General features: G+C 39.1%; 1 protein-coding gene across 3 annotated transcripts in view; it reads right to left on the bottom strand.

Moving 5' to 3' along the window:
* CTNNA2 (catenin alpha 2) overlaps positions 1 to 23,553 on the bottom strand; it is a 475,172-nt gene that overhangs the window by 370,367 nt on the left and 81,252 nt on the right. For all 3 annotated transcript variants that reach the window (XM_021535749.4, XM_085578480.1, XM_021535753.4), the window contains exon 3: positions 8,733 to 8,928. In XM_021535749.4, coding sequence (XP_021391424.1) covers positions 8,733 to 8,928 — 196 coding nt within the window. The remainder of the gene's footprint in view (positions 1 to 8,732; positions 8,929 to 23,553) is intronic.

The following is a 23,553-nucleotide window of genomic DNA, read 5'->3' as shown; positions in this document are numbered from 1 at the left end:
CATTGCCATTTTCTCCTTGCATGACCTCCAAATGTCCCTGGTAGCTTTCCTGAGCTTTCCTCGTCCCTTTTCACAAAGGTCGCAAACTCTCCTTTTTTGCCCAAGTTCCACCTAAATTCTCTGTTCAGACAGGCAAGTGTTGAATAAATAAAATAAGGAGCTATTTAAAACCATAAAGTCCAGTACAAACAGGTGCAAGGAAGTCGAGGTGGCATATTTTCTGAAGAAAAAACACATGTATTTCATCACATACTGTAGAAATCACATCATATGAACAGAAGTTAATAACTGACTTATCTACAAGTAAAATACCCCAAAAAAAAAAAAAAAAAAAAAAGCAGAGATCTCAAAGACAATTGGAACAATTACAGCTGAATGAAATTTGCAAACATCCAAAATCAAAATCAGTGGAGAGGCTACAATTTTATTTTTAGTAGATACAAAAATAATTCTAAATTCCATCAGCTATACAGAATAGGCTCCTTTTCCCATGTTCATATATAAACAGCAGCTGGAATATCTCAGAGATCTAAAGTCTAAAAAGAATTTGTCTCTGATAAAGGGATTAAAACAGAGAACAAGATAGCTGGAGATCAGAATGCTATAATTTGACACTTCTCAGAGGAAATCAGTGCCTGTTATTTGATTATAACATTTTATATTCCCTCACTCTGTAAAGTATTACTGGCCTTTGTAGTATGTGAAAAATGTACTTCAGAAAAAGACGTGTTCAAAATGGCAAATGGAAATGCAATAAATTAAAGTCTTTTATACACTGACTAAGCATCTTTTAGGACTGAGATATTAGAAAGTGTATTTCAAATTTTCGTGCTGTCATTTTTAATACTTCTCTTATCGAATACCACTTTCTGAAACCATATCCAAAATTAAAGCCTAATCTGTATCGAAGAAAGAAGCTTTTATACAACTCCTGAAGTTGGATGACTGCCATGGAAAATGCAGTCAAAAAATAAAGAACACGGAACAAAACGTACTGTAGGCAAATAGAAGGACTGAGCAGGGGGTAAGGAAGACTCACAGATAGAGCTTAGTGCTCCAAGGACTGCTTGTATCTTTGACATTAAATGCCACTGCGTAATCACAGAATCATGGAATGGTTTGGGTTGGAAGAGACCTTACAGCTCATCTTTTTCCATCCCCTGCCATGGACAGGGGGACATTCCACTAGACCAGGTTCCTCCAAGCCTCATCCAGCTCAGCCTTGAACCCTTCCAGATATGTGTCAGAACTGAAAATGTCCCTCAGACATTTTTGGATGTTCCAGGTCCAGGTCAGAAGCATTTGAGACCCTGGCAGGCAGCTGGAAACAGCTGTGATTTTGAATTTGAACCATGGAATGATTCAACCTTGCAGGAAGAACAAGAAGTCTTGGTTTAAGACCATTTATAAAGTTGGACACTCCAAAATGAGTTACTTCCACTTAATTCCAACCAATCCCCTGCCACCAGTAAGGAAAGATTATGAGTAGATATAAGTGAAAAAACAACTGTTTACTAACAAATGGAGTAACAACAGGCCAAAAAACAACAGTAAATAAGTACTAGATACAAAACTGCCCAATCTCACAAACCTCACGGACACAAAGAGAGACACAAAATGTTGGAATTAACCTTCCCAAGATGGTGCCCGCCTGAGGCACCATCACCTGTGGCTGAGGGACAAAGGGAAGATGACAAAGAGATAAGATGGCAGCAACCCATACCAGAAAGGCAGAAGCCCACAGAGCAGCTCTAGAGGCAGACAAAAATTTTCCAGCTGGTGTGGGGTCTGCATTGCTCCCGCTGCTGTTCCCACCATTTACGGGCTCTCCACGGCCGCTGCAGCGTGCGGGATGAAAGGAGCACTTTGTCTGCACAGGCACACGTAAAAGTTTGTTGGCAATTATTTTTTTTGCATGTGTGTATGTGTGTGCAATCATCACAAAGTCATTCTTGCAATTTTCCCGTTAGTTTTTCAAAGACTGAAAATTCACTGTTCAGTGATGGAAGCATAAACCAATGACCAAACCTTAAGCTCATCTCCCTGACTCTTTCGCCCTTCAGTATGCTGCTTCCCAATTTAAATATCCCAGACAAAGTCTCTGCACCACTCCTGATCTCCCACCAGTTTCCCTATCCTTCATCAGACAGCTGGTGAAACTCTCAGTTCCTTTGCTCTGCTAAAAACTTCCATCACTGACCTACACAGTCATCTGAGGTCACTCCTGTACCAGGCTAAAAGGAATTTCCTTCCAAATACTTTTGATCCGACAGACTAAAATAACTGATTTTCCAGTTCAAAGATGACTCAAACTTTTCCTTTTTTATTTCCTTTTTTTTTTTTTTTTTTTTAATGTTGAAGAAAAAGAATTTCAGTTCAGAATTTCTGCCTAATGAATCAACAGTGATTTCATTTCCAGCACTCAGCTGGGACTCAGAGGAGATTCAGTAACACATAAATCAGAAGAGCTTCAAAAAGGGAGGTCGAGATGCTCACCCTGTGGTGTTCTGCAGCTTCACAGAACCATTCTGAGGGGTCAGGGACTTCAGCTCCAATCTCCACATTGAATTACACACAGAGGGGACACAAATACAGATTTCATGCATGGAGGAAATCTCCTTGCAGAACATTGCTCGTGGTTAGCTCAAAACTTAATTGAAAAGGCTGTACAGTAAATGCTGCTGAGGATTACTCACTGTGGATTAAGCCTATCCAGTTGGGGAATTACTGCTGCAAGACAGAACAGGGCGAGTTAACTGCCTGTGGTACCTATTCCAATTTGTAATATTTGTTTTTTTCTTTTAATAATTTTTTCAGTTTAAATCCTAGTGAAACTCTTCTCCAAATTTGACCTGAATCCAGAAATTTCATGCATGATAATGGGTGGTGGAGTTAAATATTTACTGCAAAACATGGCCTAGTTACAGTCCCTTGATAGGGATTTTTTTTTATCTGTGCTGCATTTCTGCAATACTTTCACAAATAAAACTTTTACTAACAGTAATATTTCCTGTAAAAAAACAAGCAGTAGTTTTAGGATTTGATTTTAATATTCAAGTCAAATATTTCTCAAGGAAACACTACTTCCCTATCTTGCAGTTTCTGAGTATAATTTTATATTTGACACCTGTCAGGTTAAAGAAATTTTATTCTGATTTTATCCTGATATAGAGCCACAATAATATAAAATTTCAAGAAAGACAGTGTAAATAAATATAGTATAAAAAATTTCCAGATGTATTAATTTATATTACTTTTCAAACTTATATCATTGCTTTTGCAAAATCTGTCCCAAACTGGCATGTTCAGGCAATACATCAAACACCAACTACCCTGTATAATAAACATACCCCAGAAGGTGGAAGTCACTTTCATAAATTTAAACTAACATGAGCTTAAACAAAACACTGAAAAGTGAAATGAATATCAGAAAAGCTCCAGCCAAGGCTAAACAGAAATAAATCTTTTGGAAATGGAGCAGAGAGTAGAGAAGACAAGATCCTTGGACAGCCAGTTGGCATTACCAAGCACCAGTATCATCAGCAGTTCTCCCAAAAAGCCTAAACCTAATGTGTACAGAAAGTCATAAAATCATGGAATGGTTTGGGTTGGAAGAGACTTTAAAAGATTATCTAGTTCCAACCCCTGCCATGCCCTATATGCATTTCATTTTTCCTCCACTTTTAGTTTTCTCCTTAAGGATCAATCCTGATCAGGAACAGAGTGGAGCAGGACAAGACATTGGTGCTGTTGGGTTTGTTTCACAGAGAAAGATAAAATAGTTGGGGTTAGAAGGGATTTTGAAGGTTACCTAGTCCATCCCTTGCAATGAGCAGGGACATTTTAACTAGACCAGGTTGCTCAGAGCCCCATCCAACCTGACCTCGAATATTTCCAGTGATGGAATATCCACCACTTCTTTGGGTAGACAATCCCAATGTCTCACAGAATCATAGAAAAGTGAGTGCCGAGAGGCTGATATGTAAGGTCAGCCATAAATATAAATTATATAGATGTATGTTATATATGTACATGTATACATCAGCTGTATATGTGTGCTTGTGTGCATGTGCCTACTGGAAATACAGGATCAGCCTCATTCCTGCTTCAAACTGGGGCCGTGGAGCTGCAGCAGCCTCACTCCTGGGATAATTACATCGGGGAACCCCTGACCCTATTTTTCTCTACAGCAACTCTTGGGGATGCTCTGCAACATCTGCTTTTACGTCAGAAGTGTTTTAAACCATTTCAGAGTAGGACTTCTGATGTCTTTCTGCAACTCAGTTCTCAGAGAGCTGAAAGATAATTAATGGATGGAAAAGAGTTTGAAAGAGGCAGCATTAGAGTATTTGCATGGAATGGCATTTAGGGGCCCAGATTTCTTAGAAGGAGCATTGCAAACATTATTAATAATTGAAGTCACTTCCATACATAACAAGCAATTCAAAATAGAAAAGGAATATTTTTTATTAACAAGGTAAGAGCTTTCAGTCCATGGCTCCAGTGACTTGCTGAATAGAAGACTTCAAAAGTTTGTGCTCAAAGCTTTCAGTCCAGGCATGAGCCACCAGCCAGACAAAAAGCAAGTTGCAGGGCACCTTATCACAGATTTTATTGGAAAAAAAAAGAAAATGTTTATTGTACACATAGGTTCTTTCAAAAGTGCAGACCAAGATTCATTCTCCCATTAAGTAGGACTGCCCACATGCTCCACCTTTTAGGATGAACTGAAATTCTAGTTTGTCTAAAAAAACCTGTTTTCCTCCTCTATCAAGAACTAGCATATCCTAACTTCTGTAAGCAAAAAAAAAAAGTTTTCATATACTTCAGTGAAAATGTTTATAAATAAGAATAGGGAGAACATAGGTTTAAGTGAAAAGATATGGAGATTTTTTGTCTAAAAAAACAGGTTATCTAGACTCTAGATTCTCTAGATTTCTCTAGAAATCATCTTTTATAGAATTTATTTTTCATGTTAAAACTTAAAAAAATTTTCAAAACTAGATGGTTGAAAGCATTAAAGCACTAAAAATATTAGTGTTTTCTGTCAGAGAAAAAAAAAATTGCAAGGAAGTTAAAGTCACTTTCATGTCTCAGAGATGTTCATCCACAATGTCACGACAGTCACAGAGTACAGAGATCACATTCTTTTCCACAATGTCCATAAACCTGCATGAGCAAAAAATGAAGTCTACCTCAACTTTACCCTATCTTCAAACACAAAAGACATCAACAGCTATTTTCTGTCCCTTGATTGAAGTACGAATTTCATATTGTGGTGTGAAATTTCATCTCCCATGACTGAATAGCAAAACAATTTAAAACACAACAACCACAAGCTGGACTAAATCGTGTTTCTAATGGAAGTTTCAGCTATATGCCAGAAAACTTTCAGGAAAATTACATTAAAATCAGGCAGTCACCAGCACATACCTACAGACAGACATTGCCAAAGCCAGATAGAATACCTTTACATTAATACAGCCTATTTCTTTGTGTTGCTTTCTGCAGCATCCCAGGCTGTGTCCTAACAAATTTGATCAAACTGGAGCCCAGTGGAACTGCAGTTCTTTATAGATTTTTGTGTCAATCATGGCCTGAATTTCTCTTCCACAGGGAATTTCCTTCTTCTCTACTGATCAATAAAAGATCAGTTGTATTTAGACACTATGAGTATAGCACACACTGTATTTTTATTCCTGTGAGTTCTCCTTCACTTCCCTGCACTTCTCAGGGTTTGTAGTTTCACTCTTTATGGTCACAGAATCATGGAATGGTTTGGGATGGAAGGGACCTTATAGATCATCTGGTTCCAACACCTGTGTGCTTTTCCTTCTCTCTAATATAAAAAGACATGAATGATAAACTTCCACATGTCCCAGGTCTTCTTTGTCCCCCATCTGGGAGGTCTTTTACACAACTCTGACAGTACCACAATAAACACCCACACAGCAAAGTATTTAATGGCCCAGCAACTGGAGAATCTTACTTAGGTGGTTCTGAAGTATAAGTGTTCCTATTATAGAATCATTATGGGATACAGAGATACACAGGGATAAGCTTTAGGCATCAAATCTTTTGGTTTTTGCTCTTTGTGTTTTTAGAACGGGTTTCATAAATCAAACCTGTATATCACCCAAGTTTTCTACAGCCCACAGAATTTACCCTTCCACACCACAGAAGGAACAAGAATCTCAGCACTGTGGACACTCCAAAGCATTTTGCAGTGATACAGAGCATTTGTTCCACACCTATCAATGGAAAGCAGGAGTCCCTGGAGTGAATTGCTACCTTTAGTAGGACACACCACCACCCAGCAACGCAGGGCAGGAAATGAGGAGCACACCAAGAGCCAGCTGGAAGTGCCGCAGACATTTTTAGGTTGACGATGTAATTATCCCAGCTGGAACCCTGCCAGGAAATCAGCCAGGAAAACACAGCCTCAGTTCATTAATCCAGCTCTTTATGCCACCCAGCTAAACATATCATTTCACATCACACCAGGGCTGGTCTCATTTCCACGGCTCGTGGGTGCTAATAATGGTGTGTGGTGTCTCCTGCTCTCCTCAATACGGGATCGTGTTGAACAGGCCCCAAAAAAAGCTGCTCCACTTTTCTGACAGCCTTTTTTTCCCAGCCTGGAGTGTTGACAAGAGATGAATGTCTGTGTCATTCTCTGTAATTCTGTTTAAGATCTTTTTTCCTCCTCTCTGCTTCTTCATTGTTGTTTGGGTTGGTCGTTTCTAAATATAGGTTAAGAAAAGTAAAAGTCTTTTTGTCATGTAAAAACTCAGAAATTTAGTCTAGATAAAAGAGTGTGCAAGTTTAGGTTGATGCCTCTAACTCAGGAGAAGGCTCCTGAGGAGAAGCTGAGTCAGCAGCACAAACCCAAAAGAGGAAAGGTTATGAATTCAGAGAGAACATGGGCACTCATGTCACCACTGAAGGTGCTGAGCTACAACTTAACGCAACACAAAATAAGCCATGTAAGCAACAGAAAAGTAGCTGACAAATGAAAATTAATGCCAGAACAGCCAGGCATCAGCATTAAAAATCTAAAAAACACTCAACCAAACCCCACCATCACAACAACAAATACCCAGCAGAAAAAATAACCAACAAAACCCATAAAACCCCACTAGAATAATGGAATATCATTGCAGATACAGCATACAGCAAATACTTAACTTATTCTGATGTACTGACAACTGAATATTTAAGAAAACCCAAACCACACAGGAACATGAAAACAGTGAAACCAAATACACACAGAGTGGAGAGGAGGAAAAAATATCCTCAGGATAGAACAGACTGGAATATTCACTAAGCAGTGCTTATATACCCAAAATTTAACCCTGCTTTCTCTTATGATCACTTCAGTCCAATTTTCACAAGATAAAAAAAAAAAAAAACAACATAGTATGAGTTCTGGGGGAGTAGCTCACTGAATATCAGTATTTTACACCCAAATCCTTTAGCTTCCTTCTGAAATCTCAGTTGGAGATCTCTCAGTGTTGTTCCAACACCCAGAGCTGATGATACTGGCAGATGGTATCTTTAGATTATAGGACTTGCAACAGAATAAACCTGAAAGGTACTTAATTCTGCTGCAATAAAAATAATTACAATCAAAATCAATAAAATGGAAACATTTTGTCATAGGCATATATTGAAAACATATTTTTCCCCTACCACACAAGTAAATTTAAAAGCACCTCATATCCATTTTATCTTTTGAAAGAGAATTGTCAGATCTTGCGAGTATCCATTTATTTTATCAACAACATCCAGAAAATAATTGTCTTAATACTGTTATTATACCTCTATTTTCAGGCTTTGACATTATTTTTTTATATATTTGAAATCACAAGCACTTCAACATTGCTCATTTATTTGGTTGATAATTGTTAGATTGTTCAGAAACATATGTACCATAATCCTAGTTCTCCATTTGCACCCACAGGCTTTAAACCACTGCTCAGATTCAGCCAAGTGAAGAAACTCACATCATTTTGTCACACAGCAGAATAAAAAAACAGACTGGAAATGGAAAAATAATCTTTGGCATTGGGCAAAGCTCTGCTCCCATTGAGCATTTTTTACTGTTGGAAGCCTGGTAATTTACTAAGAATTTTATACTAAATTACTGAGAATTTTAGACTTTCTGTGCTGACAGGCACCTACCCCCAGGAGAACACTGCATTTGACCTGAGGCTGTTGAAAAGCTTCCAAAACTGAATGATAGAACTGGGATCATGGGTGTGGAGTTTGAATAGAAGTGTGTAATATCACAGGGTGGAAAACTTAAGAGTTTAAGGTTTTAGAATATAGTAATACATATAAAACAAAATGGAGGGTTTTGGGCAGAGATTGGTCCTTCTTCTTTACATTCTTCTTCACCTTCTTCTCCATGGGTTTGGGTGGTTTTGTGTAATTGGATAAAAATGTCCACATTGTGGGCACGGGTGGTTGGTTATTGGGTTAAAAGTAAAAATAATTTGGTGTCATTTCTTAATTGGACATTTTATCTTTAAAAGGCCTTGTAGAGAGAGAAAGAGATGGGGCTCCATTTTTACCTTATTAGTGTAGTACTGTAGAACTCAGGGTTTGTGAGACTGCAACATAGATAAGAACCAAAATAAACATCTGAGTCTAAACAAGAAATACCATCTCACGATTTAATCCCAACCTTGGCAGAAAAGAAGAAAGAGAATCAACATTTTCTCACATACCTTGTTTTCGAACATCATCTACAGCAGCAACCAACTCCTCTTTGAGATCCTGGCTCTCTTTAGCGATTTGGTCTCCTTTTTCCAAGAAGTTCTGAGTGGCCTGCTCCACTGAGGCAGCCAAAACATGAGCCTTCTTCGAGCGCCCTTTCTTCTTGCCAGACGGTCCTTTATTGCTCGTGTTCACCAACGTCGTTACCTTTGGGCAGGAAAAACAACTTTTTGTCAGTTTGAACAATTCTCTATTTATAGGAACACCTCATTCAATCCTCACACTATTTTCTGTGTCCTGGAAGGGATATAGTGGCCACATGTTTTGAAAAGATAAAATTGAAAGTATAAAATCCAGCAGCACGTCCCCCCAAAAGAGGGTTTTCCTTTTAACCTCTCCTCAGTCTGGGCTAAGCAAATCACAGCCAAGCAGAAAAAAGAAAAAGATAAGAACCAGGCATGGCAGGGCTGCGGTGCCAAAGCATCGTTTTTGTCACTTGTTTTCATTTTCAAAAAAATGAAGACACTGATAAAATAGAACCTGAACACACAAGGGTCGGAAACCACTCAAAAAGCAATTGTCCCTTGAGATAATGTACTGGCAGAGATGTGCAAGTGGTGACAAAAACATTGTGGCTGTTTTCCAGATGTGAAAGGTACAAAGAGCTCCCACAGGTGAAAACTCTTTGCCTTAGTGTTGCTTCACTGTACTCCTAATATTTTGTCATAAAACCACAGTAGGCAGCAAAATGCTCCCACCAGTATTTAAAGAGAAGGAAACTCTGCCTCCATGTTTGCAGAATCTCCTGAAGGAATTCTTTATTGAGCTGTCAATAAACTGATTAGAAAGATTAAAAACACAGCCCAGTGTGTACATCCCACAGCTGAGTGCTGGGCAAAGAGGGAATCCAGCATGACTCCAGCAGCACCAGGCTGCTGCTCTGTGAAACAGGAATATTCAATTGGGCACTATCAGGTGTTAAATGCACAAACAAATTAGCAGGGATGCAGTTCTCCCTAACCAGGATACAGATCATGGCACCTATAGTGTTCTATTAGTGTTCTAAACCACAGATTTGCTGTAAGAAAATAAATGCCTTTGCAATAAAAACATTTCACTAAAAACCAAAAGATTCTAAAACAAGTATGAAAATTCACTGTCGTTCCATCTCTGTTACCACAAGAGTGACAAGGTCTGTGGTACAGTTTTGACCAGAAAATCTTTTACCACGCTCTTTGTGCTACATTTTTTTTTTAGCCACTTTTTTTTTTTTCCAAATCACATCTTAAAACTACAGACTGTGGAAGAATAAATATATTACCTAAATATATATATATAAAATCAGGGCTTGAAAATAGCATATCCATGGATGTACTGGGAGAAAAAAATGTATTCCAGAGCCTTCTCTCAGGAAGGAGTGTGCTTGGCTACTGGAATGTAATATTCATCCATGATATGGTTTTTTTTCCACTGTTTTTATCTAGAAATAATATTTTCTTTATTAGCTTTCTCTTGAAAATATTCCTCATGAAATTTCCTGAAGATCCTTTCATAGTTGATCATTGTCATTGGCATCTAGTTATGGACATTTACAGAAATGCAAATAATTCTAACCTACCACCAAACAATAAGAAAAGTTTATCAGAACTTTCCAATGTGGAAATAATTATAAATTGAAATAAAATATTGATTACTATTTTCTTTAGGGCCTTTTTGAAATAAAAGAACAGCTTTTTCCTATGCTGCTTAATATGCAGAAATAGATAAAAATCACTTAAATTGTCTACAAGTGCTCAAAATCTCCTCAGTTAAGAACTTCTGTGTCAGTCTGTGCAGGGAAGATGAACATGTGCAGGTCCTAGAGATGAAGAGGATCCAGTACTGGCAGAAAACCTTTGCTAATGCTCTCAGCTGCTGAGTCCAGAACTAACACAGTCCACAGGAAAATCCAAATTACCACAGAAGATGGAGACTTTTTCTACCACTTCTCATAATCCACATGTAGGAAACAGCACCCCCAAAGTCAATCCTCTTTTTCAAAAGGAAATACTAGTGTATTCTGTTTGAGCCCAATTCCTTCATAAATGTTTGCTGCTCTTTTTTTTTTTTATTATTATTTTGTTTCTCCCATTAAAAAAATAAGTTTCCATCATGTCAAAAGGTGGGACTAAAATACAATCATGGAAGAGTTTCAGCAAGAGAGCACAAGATCACAAATGGTGCAAGAGGCTTTGTTTGCCAATGAACCTCAATGATTTGTAAACTTGAAGCAAAGGCTTTAAAATTTTAAACAAAATCTACTGGCATTAAGTAAAAGATTTTTAAAAAAAGCAACATCTCACTACACTCTGATCAACAGCATTCAGATAAAACAAGGAGAGAAATCTCCAGGAGGGGATAAGACATCCCCCTGGAAAAAGAATTCTGGATTCCAGTCTCTGCACCAACAGGTTGGGCTCTGGGTAAAACAGAGCTCTCATAGGAAGAAAACCACTCATAAAACCTGGAATATTGCCATTTTACCCACCTCGTGTCAGCTTCTTTAAATTCCATTAAATTACAAGTTAAGAGGCTAAAAAAGTAATCTCTTCCAAAATTAGAATTCCTGTTACAGAAAGTCAGCTGTACTGGGACAGGGGAAAGGGAGAGGAAGGTTTCTAATACCAGTGACAGAAAAATCCATGTCATATTAACTTATTTCCCATTTTTAAAAAGCCAATAACCTCTGAATCTATATAAATTGCATGAAAAAATGAAGAAAAAATAATAATAATAAACTTTTACCTTATTAAAATACCTGTTTTTCAGTAGGGCTTTAAAGCTGGTTTATTTTAAACTGATTAACCGGTTAACTGGTTTATTTTAAATATCTTACTTCACCTAGAGTGGTACAGAAGAAAGAACGTCTCCATCAGCTTCTGTTACTAATTAATGCAGAACTCACCCAAAATTCTGTACAATTATCAAATATATCACTTGATAATTACCATAAGCTCATTTGGCAGCCTTGTAATGATCCTGGTTTTGTGATCACACTAGGGAACCTTGCTCTCTTATTAAAGAAGCTTCACACAGTCCTACCACATATCTCTACTGGAATAACAGAACTTCACTAATTAATAGTTCATTCCCATCCTGAATTAAGGCCTCCTTACCCAGCTCCAGCAGCACAAAAGAAAGGTGAGGATGTCTTTGCTAAAAGCAGAAAATTCTATTAGCATGGATTTCCCTTTGGCAGAGGCTGTGTGTGGGCAGGGAATGCCAGAAGTGCAAGGGGATAGAGCTGGATCACACACTCATCAAATCAATCCTGGCAGCAGCTCCAGCTCACACAAGAACATTCCTGGGTCTCTGAATTAAACTGTCCTCCCTACAGATTTTTGAAAAGTTTAAGAGTTGTAATTCTCCCCCTTTGCCTTCTCTTTGCTCAGTATCTGCTCAAATTGCATTAGCTACCCAAGATTTTCCATAACCACGTTAAAAACAAGCATATATTGACAACTCTCGAGGCAAATATTGATAGGCCTTTTTTTCCCCCTTTTTTAAAATTTTTTAATTATCCTGCTAATTCTTTTGGCTTCTCTCTGGTCCCTCATACAGGACAGATGCTTTGGTATTGTGTTTTCAGCACAGATTGGGTGATAAAAGGATTGAGAGCAGCCCTTTGGAGAAAGGCTTGAGGACACGGCACAGGGACTGGACCATGTGATCTTTAAAGGTCTCTTCCAGCACAAATAATTCAGTGATTCTGTGATTCTACACATTTAAATATCAATGACAGAGGCTGTTGGGAGTTTTTCTGAGGGTGGACAGCATTTGTTTCCTTGTTTTTAATAAACCAAAGCAGGCACAATAAATGCAGCTCTGCAAACATTATGGAAAGCATTCAAATACTTTGCTCTGGTTCTGACAGCTGAAATCAGTGTAAAAGGGTTTCTCTGAAGGATCACTAACTATTTGAAAAAAAAAAACCAAAAAAATCACTGTGCTCCCCTATACCCCTTGTATTTTCAAGTAAACATTATTTGTTCTTCCCAGTGGCATTTCTTGGATGTGAACAGCTACAAGTTACTCCTCTCTTCTCATGCACTCATAGATCACCAAGGTGCTGGAAACGCTCAAATGACCTGAGCAAAGACAGCCCTGACATTTCAGTGTAAGAGCCTTTTTTTTTTCTGGAAATCAGCTGTCCTTCCACTCCACTGCACTGTCGATTTCTCTGGGGGGTCCAAAGGGTCAAGGTGACCCCAAGAGATCAAAAAGAGTCTTTACTTCCCTTTCCCTAGCCTGACGCTAAAAAAGGAGCCTGGAATGCTTCCGATTGTGCTTTCATTGTTGTTTATTTCTTCTTATCTAAACATTCTTTCTCTGACCTGCTGAGCTCTAGCTAGCAAGGAGGCCATAACATTTCTGACCTGAGCCCTGAGTGGCTCCCACATTATATACTCAAAACTACATGTCTATGTTTAAAATTTCTTCACCAATACCTATCATCTATGTTAGACAGTGAATCTCTACCTTAAATCAATAGAAAAGTGCCACCATCACACCAAGACATGGAGGACAAGAAGAAGGGAAAGAAAGTTAGAACATGCCCAAATTCCTCCATCTTGTACCCCCTTGAACCCCATTATAAAAATCCCAAAATTCTACTTTTCCACCCTGTGTTAATTTAAATATCACACTGCTAAAACCCTTGTGACTTATAATTCCTCATACAAAATTGACAGTTTTCCACAGGCTAAAATCAAAGCCACAGATGTTTTTGACTTCATGCCAGGGTCTCAAGACATCCAGGGCAGCCAGAGGGATGTCCTGGACTCCAACACTGCACAATCTCATTTCCTCACTGGCTGTACAATGGTCACCCCTCAAGCACTCAAAATCCTGCTGCTTCCAAAAAAAATCTTGTTGCATCAAAGGAAAAAAAAAAAAATCATTACAACTGTCTGGAAGCACAAAAACCTCTTTTTCCCAAGTGTGTCATGGCTGGGTTTTCTCTTTTATTTTTTTGTTTCCTTTGACAGAAGAGACCTTTCAAAACACCTGGAGAGAGAAAAAGATTGTGTTGGGGGTTACAGAACCAGCACGGCCATGGGAAGATCTAATGTGATGGATTCCCTGCTCCAAATGAGGTAGAGAACAGACCTGAGCACTCTGTTTGTGACCTTCCCTTGGACCATCCAGCAGCAGAGCAAACAGGGATGGGATTTTGCCATACAAATTCCTGGCTCTGCATGCCAAAGACTTAAGTTATGATGCTGCTCTCAGCAGCAGCTCATTAGCTGATCCCACTCCAACTGCAAGGTGTTATTGAGCAAAATACAGGAGAAAATGCTTTCAACAACTATTTTTCATTCACATACAAAACAAAAAAGCAGATAAATTGGATTTTTTTCCATATTTCTGCAGAGGAGAAGATAACTTGCTGGGGTTTTTTCCCATTTTCTAGTGCCACACAAAAAGAAGGGTATTTTTTCCCTATTACACCAATATGTGTGAACACAGATGTTCTGCTGAGCATGATTCAGTCTGTAACATAACTCCATTTTTTGATAATAACTGTTCTTCAATTTTCCCTATCAACTTGAGTAATTTGCCACTGTCCTTACCCCATAAATCATAACAGCTTACATAATTAACTCTTGTAATTATCGCCGCACGATTAGCACCAGCTGTCTACCTAATTCATGGAACTGAAATTCTCTTTCTGTTCTGTGTGGATATTTGGATTCTCAATGATGAACAGAACTTTGCCCATCCACGCTGAATTCCAGTGGTTTAACCCAGCTTTTTGTACTCCTTCCAGCTCCCCTCAGTGTTTGCAAACACCTGCGGGTTAGAGGCATTCATAAATAAGCAGAAATGTAATGCAGAAATTATTAGCTGGGGTGCTACAAAATGCCAGGGCCACACCTCCCTTTTGGCTGGGAAGCACCCAGATAACTGAGGCAACACTGATTAGAGCCAGGATATTTTATATTTTAATCCAACGTAACTTGAGGACAGCAAGCAGCTCTGATTCACATTTCTGCTGCCAAACAGTGATTCCTGAAAAAATCTGCATTTTTCTATTCTGCCCACATGATGCACTTTTAAGATGTAATTTGGAGATAGCAAGACCATTGCTGCTAATTTTTATTTTTTCTTATCAGTGCTCCCACCATGGGAAGAGGTTTACATCCTGGCCAATGTGAATGAATATTATATAAGGCACTTTTAAAGTTCTTCAGCAAGTATTAATTCTCAGTGGAATTTCTAGCTATTTGTTATGCTATCAAAAAGAATAAAAAATAAATAAACCACCCCACACTTACTTTCCTTCTACAAATCTTCATGAAAAACTATCAAAAATTTCTACAACAGACATACAAGCCTGAAATATGTTTTCACAAAACATATTGTTAAGAAAAATAAGACTAGAAAACATAATTAAATGAAGAATCATGGTTATGTTCCTCCTACAAATCTTCATGAAAAATGATGCCACAAAAACTTGAAGCATGTTTTCAGTGACTCTCATAACTTAAATAAGAATAAATTCAAATTAAGCTAATATAATAGCTCCCATAATACAATTTGCCTCTAATTTGTAATAAATTAGACACAAAGATTATTAAATTCTCCTTTTGTGACAATTTTCTCCTGTTAATTGGCACTAAAGGACTGTGATGCTATTTAAAAGCCAAATATTAATTCCAGGAGTTACCTGGTAGACAGGAAAAAAGAGATTTTGTTGATATTCCACTCATGAAAGACAGTAGATTTATATTCCTCAAGTTTCCCAAGGATTTACTTGCTCCTGCACATTACTTGAGGTTCCTCACACCATCCACTTGTCAACTGGTAACTCCAGGAGTTGAACTCTTGGAACTGGCAGCACAAGCAGGAACATCCATTACAAGATCTCCTCTTAGTGCTGGCAGGATTGCAAAACCTCACTTTTAAGAACTAAATGACCCCATTCCTGAACACGTTTCCAGTATCTTGTTAGGATTTTGGCAATTCCAGCTTTTGCCAAGAGAGAAAAGCTGAAACAGGTGTTTAATTGGAGCAACTACACATTCTTTAGCAAAACCATTGGTTTCATCTGACTCCTAAAATATCTGTTCAGTGCCTTTAAATGCAAGAAAATGATGAAAGTCAAATTTTAAGATGTTCCTCTGAATGTGTAATTCACTGTGGGTTTTCAAGCACAAAAGCGCTTGATCCCAGTCAAGTTCAACAGCCAAAGACAGCACAGAATCCACAGATTCCCACCATTTCATTTTTTTTAGGTTACACCAAAGCACATTAGGCTGTACCATTTCAAAAATTCATATCTATGGCTTGTGTTAAACATGCATTTTCTCTCATCTCTTTCTTCATTATGCATAAGAGTAGTTCATGATCCTACTAAGATGAAAAGAGGAGCAAGAATTCCTCCCCACACAATGGCCTAATTTTGGCAGGATGACCAGCTTAGGGGCCAGGCCATGAACTGGGGGGGGCACAGCATTGTCTTGGGGGTAAGAAATTTGGATTTAAAGTTCCTCATGTTCAGCAGAGAAGTGAACCAGGTCTTCTTCCTTCAGGGGTGACCACCTTAACACCTGGGATATTTTATAAAAGGTGGGCTGCAACATCAGATGCTTGGGCTTGAGATGAGAAGAATGAGCCATTTTTTAACCCTGAAGGAAGATTTCAAACCAAGTGCAAGCAAACTTGTGCTCTATTAATCACCATGTGATGTAAGCTCTCCTCTGCAGGCTCAGAGTTCAGCATATAAAGTCTGGAAAGGGACGAGATTTCAAAAAGCTCCCTTTCACATCTCTCCCACAATATCTTCTAAATCTCACTCGTAAGCTTCTCTCTTCTCCATGTGTTGAAAAGGAGAACTTAATCATGTAACTTCTGTTTATGGATCACACTCCCAGAGCTGGGTGCCTAAATGGACTTGGCACCTCCGAACCTTCAAGTCTTCCAAGGCTCTAAATCAAGGATCCTTCTGGGTTTTATATAGCAGAGATTGAATTTTAATTGGAGAAGCATTTGGCAAATCCTTCCTGCTTGTGATCCTGTCACTATCTTCCTTCTGCTTCTCACTGTCCAAGTGAGACAACATCACGTATCCATGTGGGAACTTAAAATGCTGAAACCACCAATGGCAAAGTTATTTGCTCCAAATGCTCATCTCTGTGAAACTCAGCAGTGGTTTAACAGATCACAATGCACAAAACATTCCTTGAAAGAGTAAAACACGAAGTTTATGTTATCCCAGCTAAAAAAAATCAGAAAGCTGGGATCTACCTGATAATCAGTAAATACATATTAAATGCAGTGACCTCAAAGCAGCCAGAAATGTCAACTTCCAGTGCAGTGTAAAATCATCTTGGCAACCACTGAGCAGTAATTGAGGATGAAGTATTTTTTTACATTCAATAACTTTAGTTAATTTCTCATAGTTAATAAGTTATTACTACTGCAAGCCCCTGCTGACATCTGTTATTTTCCTTGTTAATTAAAACAGTAAATGTCACTGATGCCATAAGTGCGTGTGTTTCTGCAGTATTACCAACTTTTAATTTTGGGAAAAACTTTGTTGCACTACTTTTGGATGTAGAAGAAAAGCCATCATCATCTGCAGTTTTCTGTCAGGATATGAAGCCCCAGAAAAAGCTGCCCACAAACTTCATTAATGATAAAATAAAAAGTACAAACCAAGAAGTATAAAGCAATACTTCGTAACTCTAATAACTCCAATTCCTTCCAAAACTGAATACAGCACTAGTAGTCAAGCTTACAAACACATCACATGCAAAACGTGAAATATTTAGTCAATAGCTATGCATTAATAGCACAAAATTAAGTGTTACTCAAAGGGCATTAAAAATAAAAGATTGCTGGTATTATTTATTATGTGGGATAAAAAAAACAAGCATGTTTTCATTTTCATACTCTGTTATCAGCATTAATCAATCAGAAATGAAGCCACCTTGGCCTACTATTACTAAGTGGATCCTCAAAATCTGAAAAAAATAAAACCCAAGACAAGGAAAACACACACATCTGTAGTTGAATTAGAACCAAATGCAAGTGCATTTCTACTCATCTCAAAAGTAGCAAATCACAAAAACCTACTTGGGGTCACAACCAGCAGCTTTTATTTCTCCAGGTTCTTTAGCAGAACAGAGAATAAATCCAAAGGGTGTCGGGCTGATTCAAGGAAAATATTGCATTTAACCACATGAGGGCACACCACACTAGAGGAATAGAAAAACTCCTGTGAAATCCCTGGATTCCTTGTACTTGTGTTGTTTTACTGGATCTATAGGAGAGCACCAGCCTTGGCACTGTAAACAGCACACGCCTGACAAAGGGAAATTCTTGGCTGATATTTAACATGCTATTTTCTTGCCACTTGTCGTTGGTTTAAAAATCTGCTAGCAATCTTAAAAGCAGCAGTATTTAGGATGTAGTTATCAAGGGAACTCAACCACAGAGCAGGCAGCAAGTTGTACTGGCTAGGGGGAAAAAAAAGGAAGGAAAAAGGAAAAGTGAGATAGCAATTGCTTTAGTGAGATTCTACAGCTTTTCATAACCAATTCTGGGGTGGTGGACTCTCCATCCTTTGAAGTGTCCATGGCCAGGCTGGAGGCAACTTGGAGGAACCTGGGATAGTAGAAGGTGTCCCTGCCCCTGGCAGGGCTTGGAACTGGATGATTTCAATATCCCTTCCAACCCAAACCATTCTAGAATTACACTGAGGGAATAAAACACCTTCAAGTTTTATTTCCTACCTTACTAGATACCACATCTGGAATAGAAATTTCAGTATTATCTTTCTTTAGGTTTTTTCTCCAATGACTCAGACACTGTATGAGGAGAAATAACACAAAGGGATTTAAATAATCCTGAACTGGATACCAAAATAAGAGAGCAGGCAACTACAAAGGCAGGTAGAACAATATTTAAGTTTCTCACAGGCAGCTGATCTCCCCAGGCTTCCAGCAGCCAAAAGAGAGACACTGGTGCTCCAACTGATGGAACCACCAGGAGTTGCTCCCTCAGGGTAATGTTATTGTTTGTGAACTGCCCTAAAAAGCACTGAAAACAATCTCATACATCACTAAATACCAAAGGCAAACGATTCCCAGGAGTTTCTGTTTCAGTTAATGTAAAGTACTGTAAGTGAAGGAAGTAAAATACTTCAGACATATGTGGTGAGTTAGTGCTCTGGTTTCTCTGTAACAACTAATATATCTTTTTTTAATGAAAACCTTGTCCATAAAGAACAGCAGAAAACAGAAGCAAGCAATCTTCCACTCTCTATATACATAGATTAAATCAAAACTCCCCCAGAACTGATACTACTTAATTTTCTGGGGGGTGTATTCTGAATGGTAAGAATAATAATGAAATTAACTTCTTCTTCATGCTGTTCCATTGAACTCAGGCTTGTTATGAACAGCAAAGAGTATCCTGGTGAGATTGCAAATCCAGAGCACCTATGAATTCTCACTCAGGAAGAAGAGAATATTCCCTGAAGGGTGCTTTATTTAGGTTGTTTATTTTGCACATTTCACACACTGTATAAAATCTCCATCGCCAACTTAAAAATTCTCAAATTAGCACAGAATCACAGAATATCCTGAGCTGGAAGGGACACACAAGCATCATTCTGTTCAACTCCTGGCCCTGCAGAGGCATCCCAACAATCCCACCCTGCCCCTGGGTGTGTTGTCCAAACACTCCTGGAGCTCTGGCAGCTTTGGAGCTGTGCCCATTCCCTGAGGAGCTGGGCAGTGCTCAGCACCCTCTGGAAAAGGAACTTTTCCCTGATATCCAACCTAAACCTTCCCTGGGACAGCTCCAGCCACTCCCCTGGGTCCTGTCACTGTCACAGGGAGCAGGGAAGCTGCAGCTCCTGACTCTCTCCAGCTGAACAAGCCCAGTGACCTCAGCCACTCCTCGTATGGCCCCCCTAGAGCCTTCACCATCTTTGTAGCTGTTACATACATCATCATAACTCCAGTTAGGCTGGAAGGGACCTCTGGAGTATCTAGCCCAGTTCCTCCACTAAGCAGGGCCACCTTCAAAGTAGGATAAGGATCTGTTCCAGTACTGCAGTGTCTGGTTTACTCATGAGCCCCCAAAAGGACTCATTACTGCAGATGTGGTCTTAGAACTGCTTAGAGAACTCTCTGTTCCCTTCACTCTCTGTTATTCTCATGCTGAACCCATCACAACAGCTCCATGTTGACGTGGCTCTCCAGTCCCATGTTCTGAATTTTCCAGCAGGATTCTCCATTCTCCCTGCAGGGCAGTGCCCAGTCAGCCTCTACCCAGCCCATGTCACACCACCAGGTGACTCCATCCCCCTGCAGGACCTTGCACTGGTTTTGCTGAGCTTCCCTGGGTTCTGCCAGCCCATTTCCCCACCTGCTGACACACTCCTCATGCCAGCCCTACTTCTTCAGCATATTGACCTTCCTCCCAAATTGCAGCTGTCTGGAAATTTACTGAGGGTGCAGTTCACCTCACTGCCCAGACCAATGACAAGACATTAAACAAGGTCAACTTGACCCCAAGCCCTGCAAAATTCCCTTGCAATTGGTGGCCATCAATTTTCCACCCCTACTATTGAAGTCCAGAAGTCCAGCCAATTTTTTACCTCCTCTGTAGTCCCTGTTATCTCCTGAACATTGTAGAGAAACCGAGAAGACAAAGCCTGTATTTCATCTGCAGTTAGAAAGCAAAGCCTATATTTCATCTACGTTTCTCTCTATTGTGTGCCTCTTGCACAGCAACACAGGAAAAAAAAAAGACCTACCCTAAAAAAAAACCACCAGGGAAAGAACAGAACTGTGTTATTACAAACAACTTGTGTGAGAGATTTGAAGGAGTCTGTGGAAAGGCTGCTTAGGATCTTTTTGGTTTGATTTTCTTTTTTTTTTAATGACAAGTGACTGAGCTTTCAAGACATGAGACTCAAAGCTATCTTTTGATGGTCATGCACAGGGTGTATCTGCCATTGGAGATCAACCACCTCATCCACTTAGGCTGGGGGTGGTCTCACATCACTCTCCAGTACAGCATATTTCATGAATTACAAGGGTATGGTGCTAAGCTGGCACACAAACATGGAATCATAGAATCATGGAATGGTTTGGAAAGGACTTTAAAGACCATCTGGTTCCAAACACCTCCCACTATCCCAGGTGGTTCCAAGTCCTGTCCAGCCTGGCCTGGGACACTTCCAGGGATCCAGGGGCAGCCACAGCTTCTCTGGGAAACCTGTGCCAGGATCTCACAGGGAAAAATTTCTTCCCAATATCTAGCCTAAACTTCACTTTTTTCAGTCTAACCCATTACTTCTTGTCCTACCACTGCGTTCCTGATGAAGAATCCCACTCTGGCTTCCCTGCAGCCCCTTGGATACTGAAAGCTGCTGTGGGGTCCGCACACAATCTTCTCTCCAGCCCCAGCTCTCTCAGCCTGTCCTCATAGGAGAGGTTCTCTGGTCTCCTTCTCAACTTGGTAGCCTCCTCTGGACTTGTTCCAACAGTTCCATGTCCTTCATATACTGAGGGCACCCGAAATGTACCCAGCACTGCAAGTGGGGTCTCAGGAGAGCAAAGGGGGAGAATCACCTCTCTCCCTCGACCTGCTAGCCATACTCCTTTGGATGCACATTTATTTTGGAATTTCATCACTGGGGACCTGCCAAGGCAGAACAGATGCTAATTCAAACAGCCTGTTGTTCAGAGACAGAATTCCAGACGTGGCAAAAGAGAACATTTCCAGAAACCTCCTTTGGTCAAACTTGAAGTAAGCACTGGCTTTCTCCCAGGCTTCTCCAGGAACTGATCCATCTCTGTCCTCCTCCTGCTGTTCTAGATCTTTTTTTTGTCAGAAGAACAGAGAGCAACAACATCATCCCACACAGAACTAACAGCCACTTCTGTCCCACACACTCCACAGACATATCTAGTTGAGGAGACATCAACATTTCTTTTTTTCCCCCTTTGTTTGTTTCAACAGAACCATGAGTAATTCACGTAATTATGACACTGCATATGGCACCCAAACCTTCCTGATCACCCCAGCAGCAGGCATTTGTCTGCCTACCTGACCCCTGGATTTGGGGTTGTGTTTTTCTCCCCCATAACAAAGTTCAGGCTGTTTTCCTCTCCTGATGCAAATTAAAAACTCCTTCCTAACCCACTGTCTCTTGCCAGTGCCACCATCAGCGTTGATTTTCTGAACAGCAGCACAATACCAGTAACTCTGGATTAAACTTAACCCTGTGGTGAGGGAAACAGCAAAATCACAAAATTTGAAGGGCTATAACCTCAACTGGCAGTGACAGCCAAGTCTCAGAAATGTAAAAGAAAAGAATCTGATATATATTCCCAGCACTAAGTGGCAATTGGCAGAACAGAACAGCAGGTGCCAAAGAGAAGTTGGTGTGTCTGAAACACAAAGTGACATTAAATTGGTTTTCAGCTCATTCTGACTAAAGCAAAGAGACACAAAATAAGCTTTTTACTAAAACCCAAATGCATTAATTAACACTAAATATATGGACTTCAGGCTGCATTTGTAAGAATAAGCTATTTAACAGAGATGTCATCCTTAACAGCATATAATTCCATACTACATTTTAAAAACAATTATCTCAGTAGGCTATTACTGCTAAAAATTAAAAAGGAAAAGAACAGATCTTTTCAGTCAGCTTCTTAACAAGCACGTCTAAACTGCTTTCTTTAATTATTAAAAGGAAAGCCTTTAAAAAATACCAAAATTCTCCAACACAACTGTTAGAGTACACAAAGCCCTGTAACACAAATTTCCTTTGCCACAAAAAACTGCTCAGGCAAAGAAAGGTTGTTCTTCACAAATGCTACTTAAAAATGTTGAAAACCACCCGACATTAAGCCCTTGGGGATGCAGTTTAATTTCTCTGCCTTCGGAGCAATGCATAACGTCAGTAGAAATCTGTACATCTCTAAGTAGCAAAAAAAAAATAATAAAACCCGCAAGGATTGACTCACAAAAAGTCCAAAAATTTGCAAATAAATACAGCTGAATGTACAATATGAGAAGTTTTAAGGCAGTTACCATAGGGAATGTAACAGCTGGTAAAAATACCATCCATTGTATAACTTAGGAGACTCCAGAGAATGGGAATAGTAAAATTAAGATTAGTATCTATGAGTGGTTTGTTAAGTACCACAGTCAAAGCAGACAAAAAGGATTAAAATAACAAGCATTTAGTCAAACTAAACATAAAAATTCTTCCAGTCTGCCACTTGAAAGCTTGCACATTAGGCTAAGTACTGCTCCTACTGCTGCTTCAAGGAGCATGTTTATACTTGGGTTGGGTATTGTTTGTGTTCTTTTATTTTAGACATAACAACATCTTTTTATTAAACAATTTAATTAATTAAAGTTTAATTTAAATATGAATGCATCTCCTGCATTGTTTCTAGATAAATTCTCTTTTTTTGCTGTAAAAAATATTAATATCATTATCAAGGGAGGAAGAAAATACCTGATTTTCCCTCTTCCTTTTTTTGGTGGGTTTTTTGGTTTTTTTTTTGGTGGTATTTGTTTGTTTGTTTGGGTTTTTTTTTGTTCTTGAGTTTTTTGTGGGTTCTTGTTTCTTTGTTTGTTTGTTTGGGTTTTTTTTTGTTATAAAGAACACAGTTCTGAGTCCACAGAGAAAATATTCCCTTATAATTTTAAAGGGAATTACATTTCTACAGAGTAAAAGATTAAGCCACATATGTTCTGGAGTGAGTTAACAAAAGGCAGTTTGCTGTTAAATCACTTTAGAAGATAATTCTA

The sequence above is a fragment of the Lonchura striata genome, chromosome 4 (assembly GCF_050655825.1).
Source record: "Lonchura striata isolate lonStrDom1 chromosome 4, ASM5065582v1, whole genome shotgun sequence".
Lineage (NCBI taxonomy): Eukaryota > Metazoa > Chordata > Aves > Passeriformes > Estrildidae > Lonchura > Lonchura striata.
The sequence above is the reverse complement of the archived record's forward strand: the minus strand, read 5'-3'. Positions and strand labels throughout refer to the sequence as shown.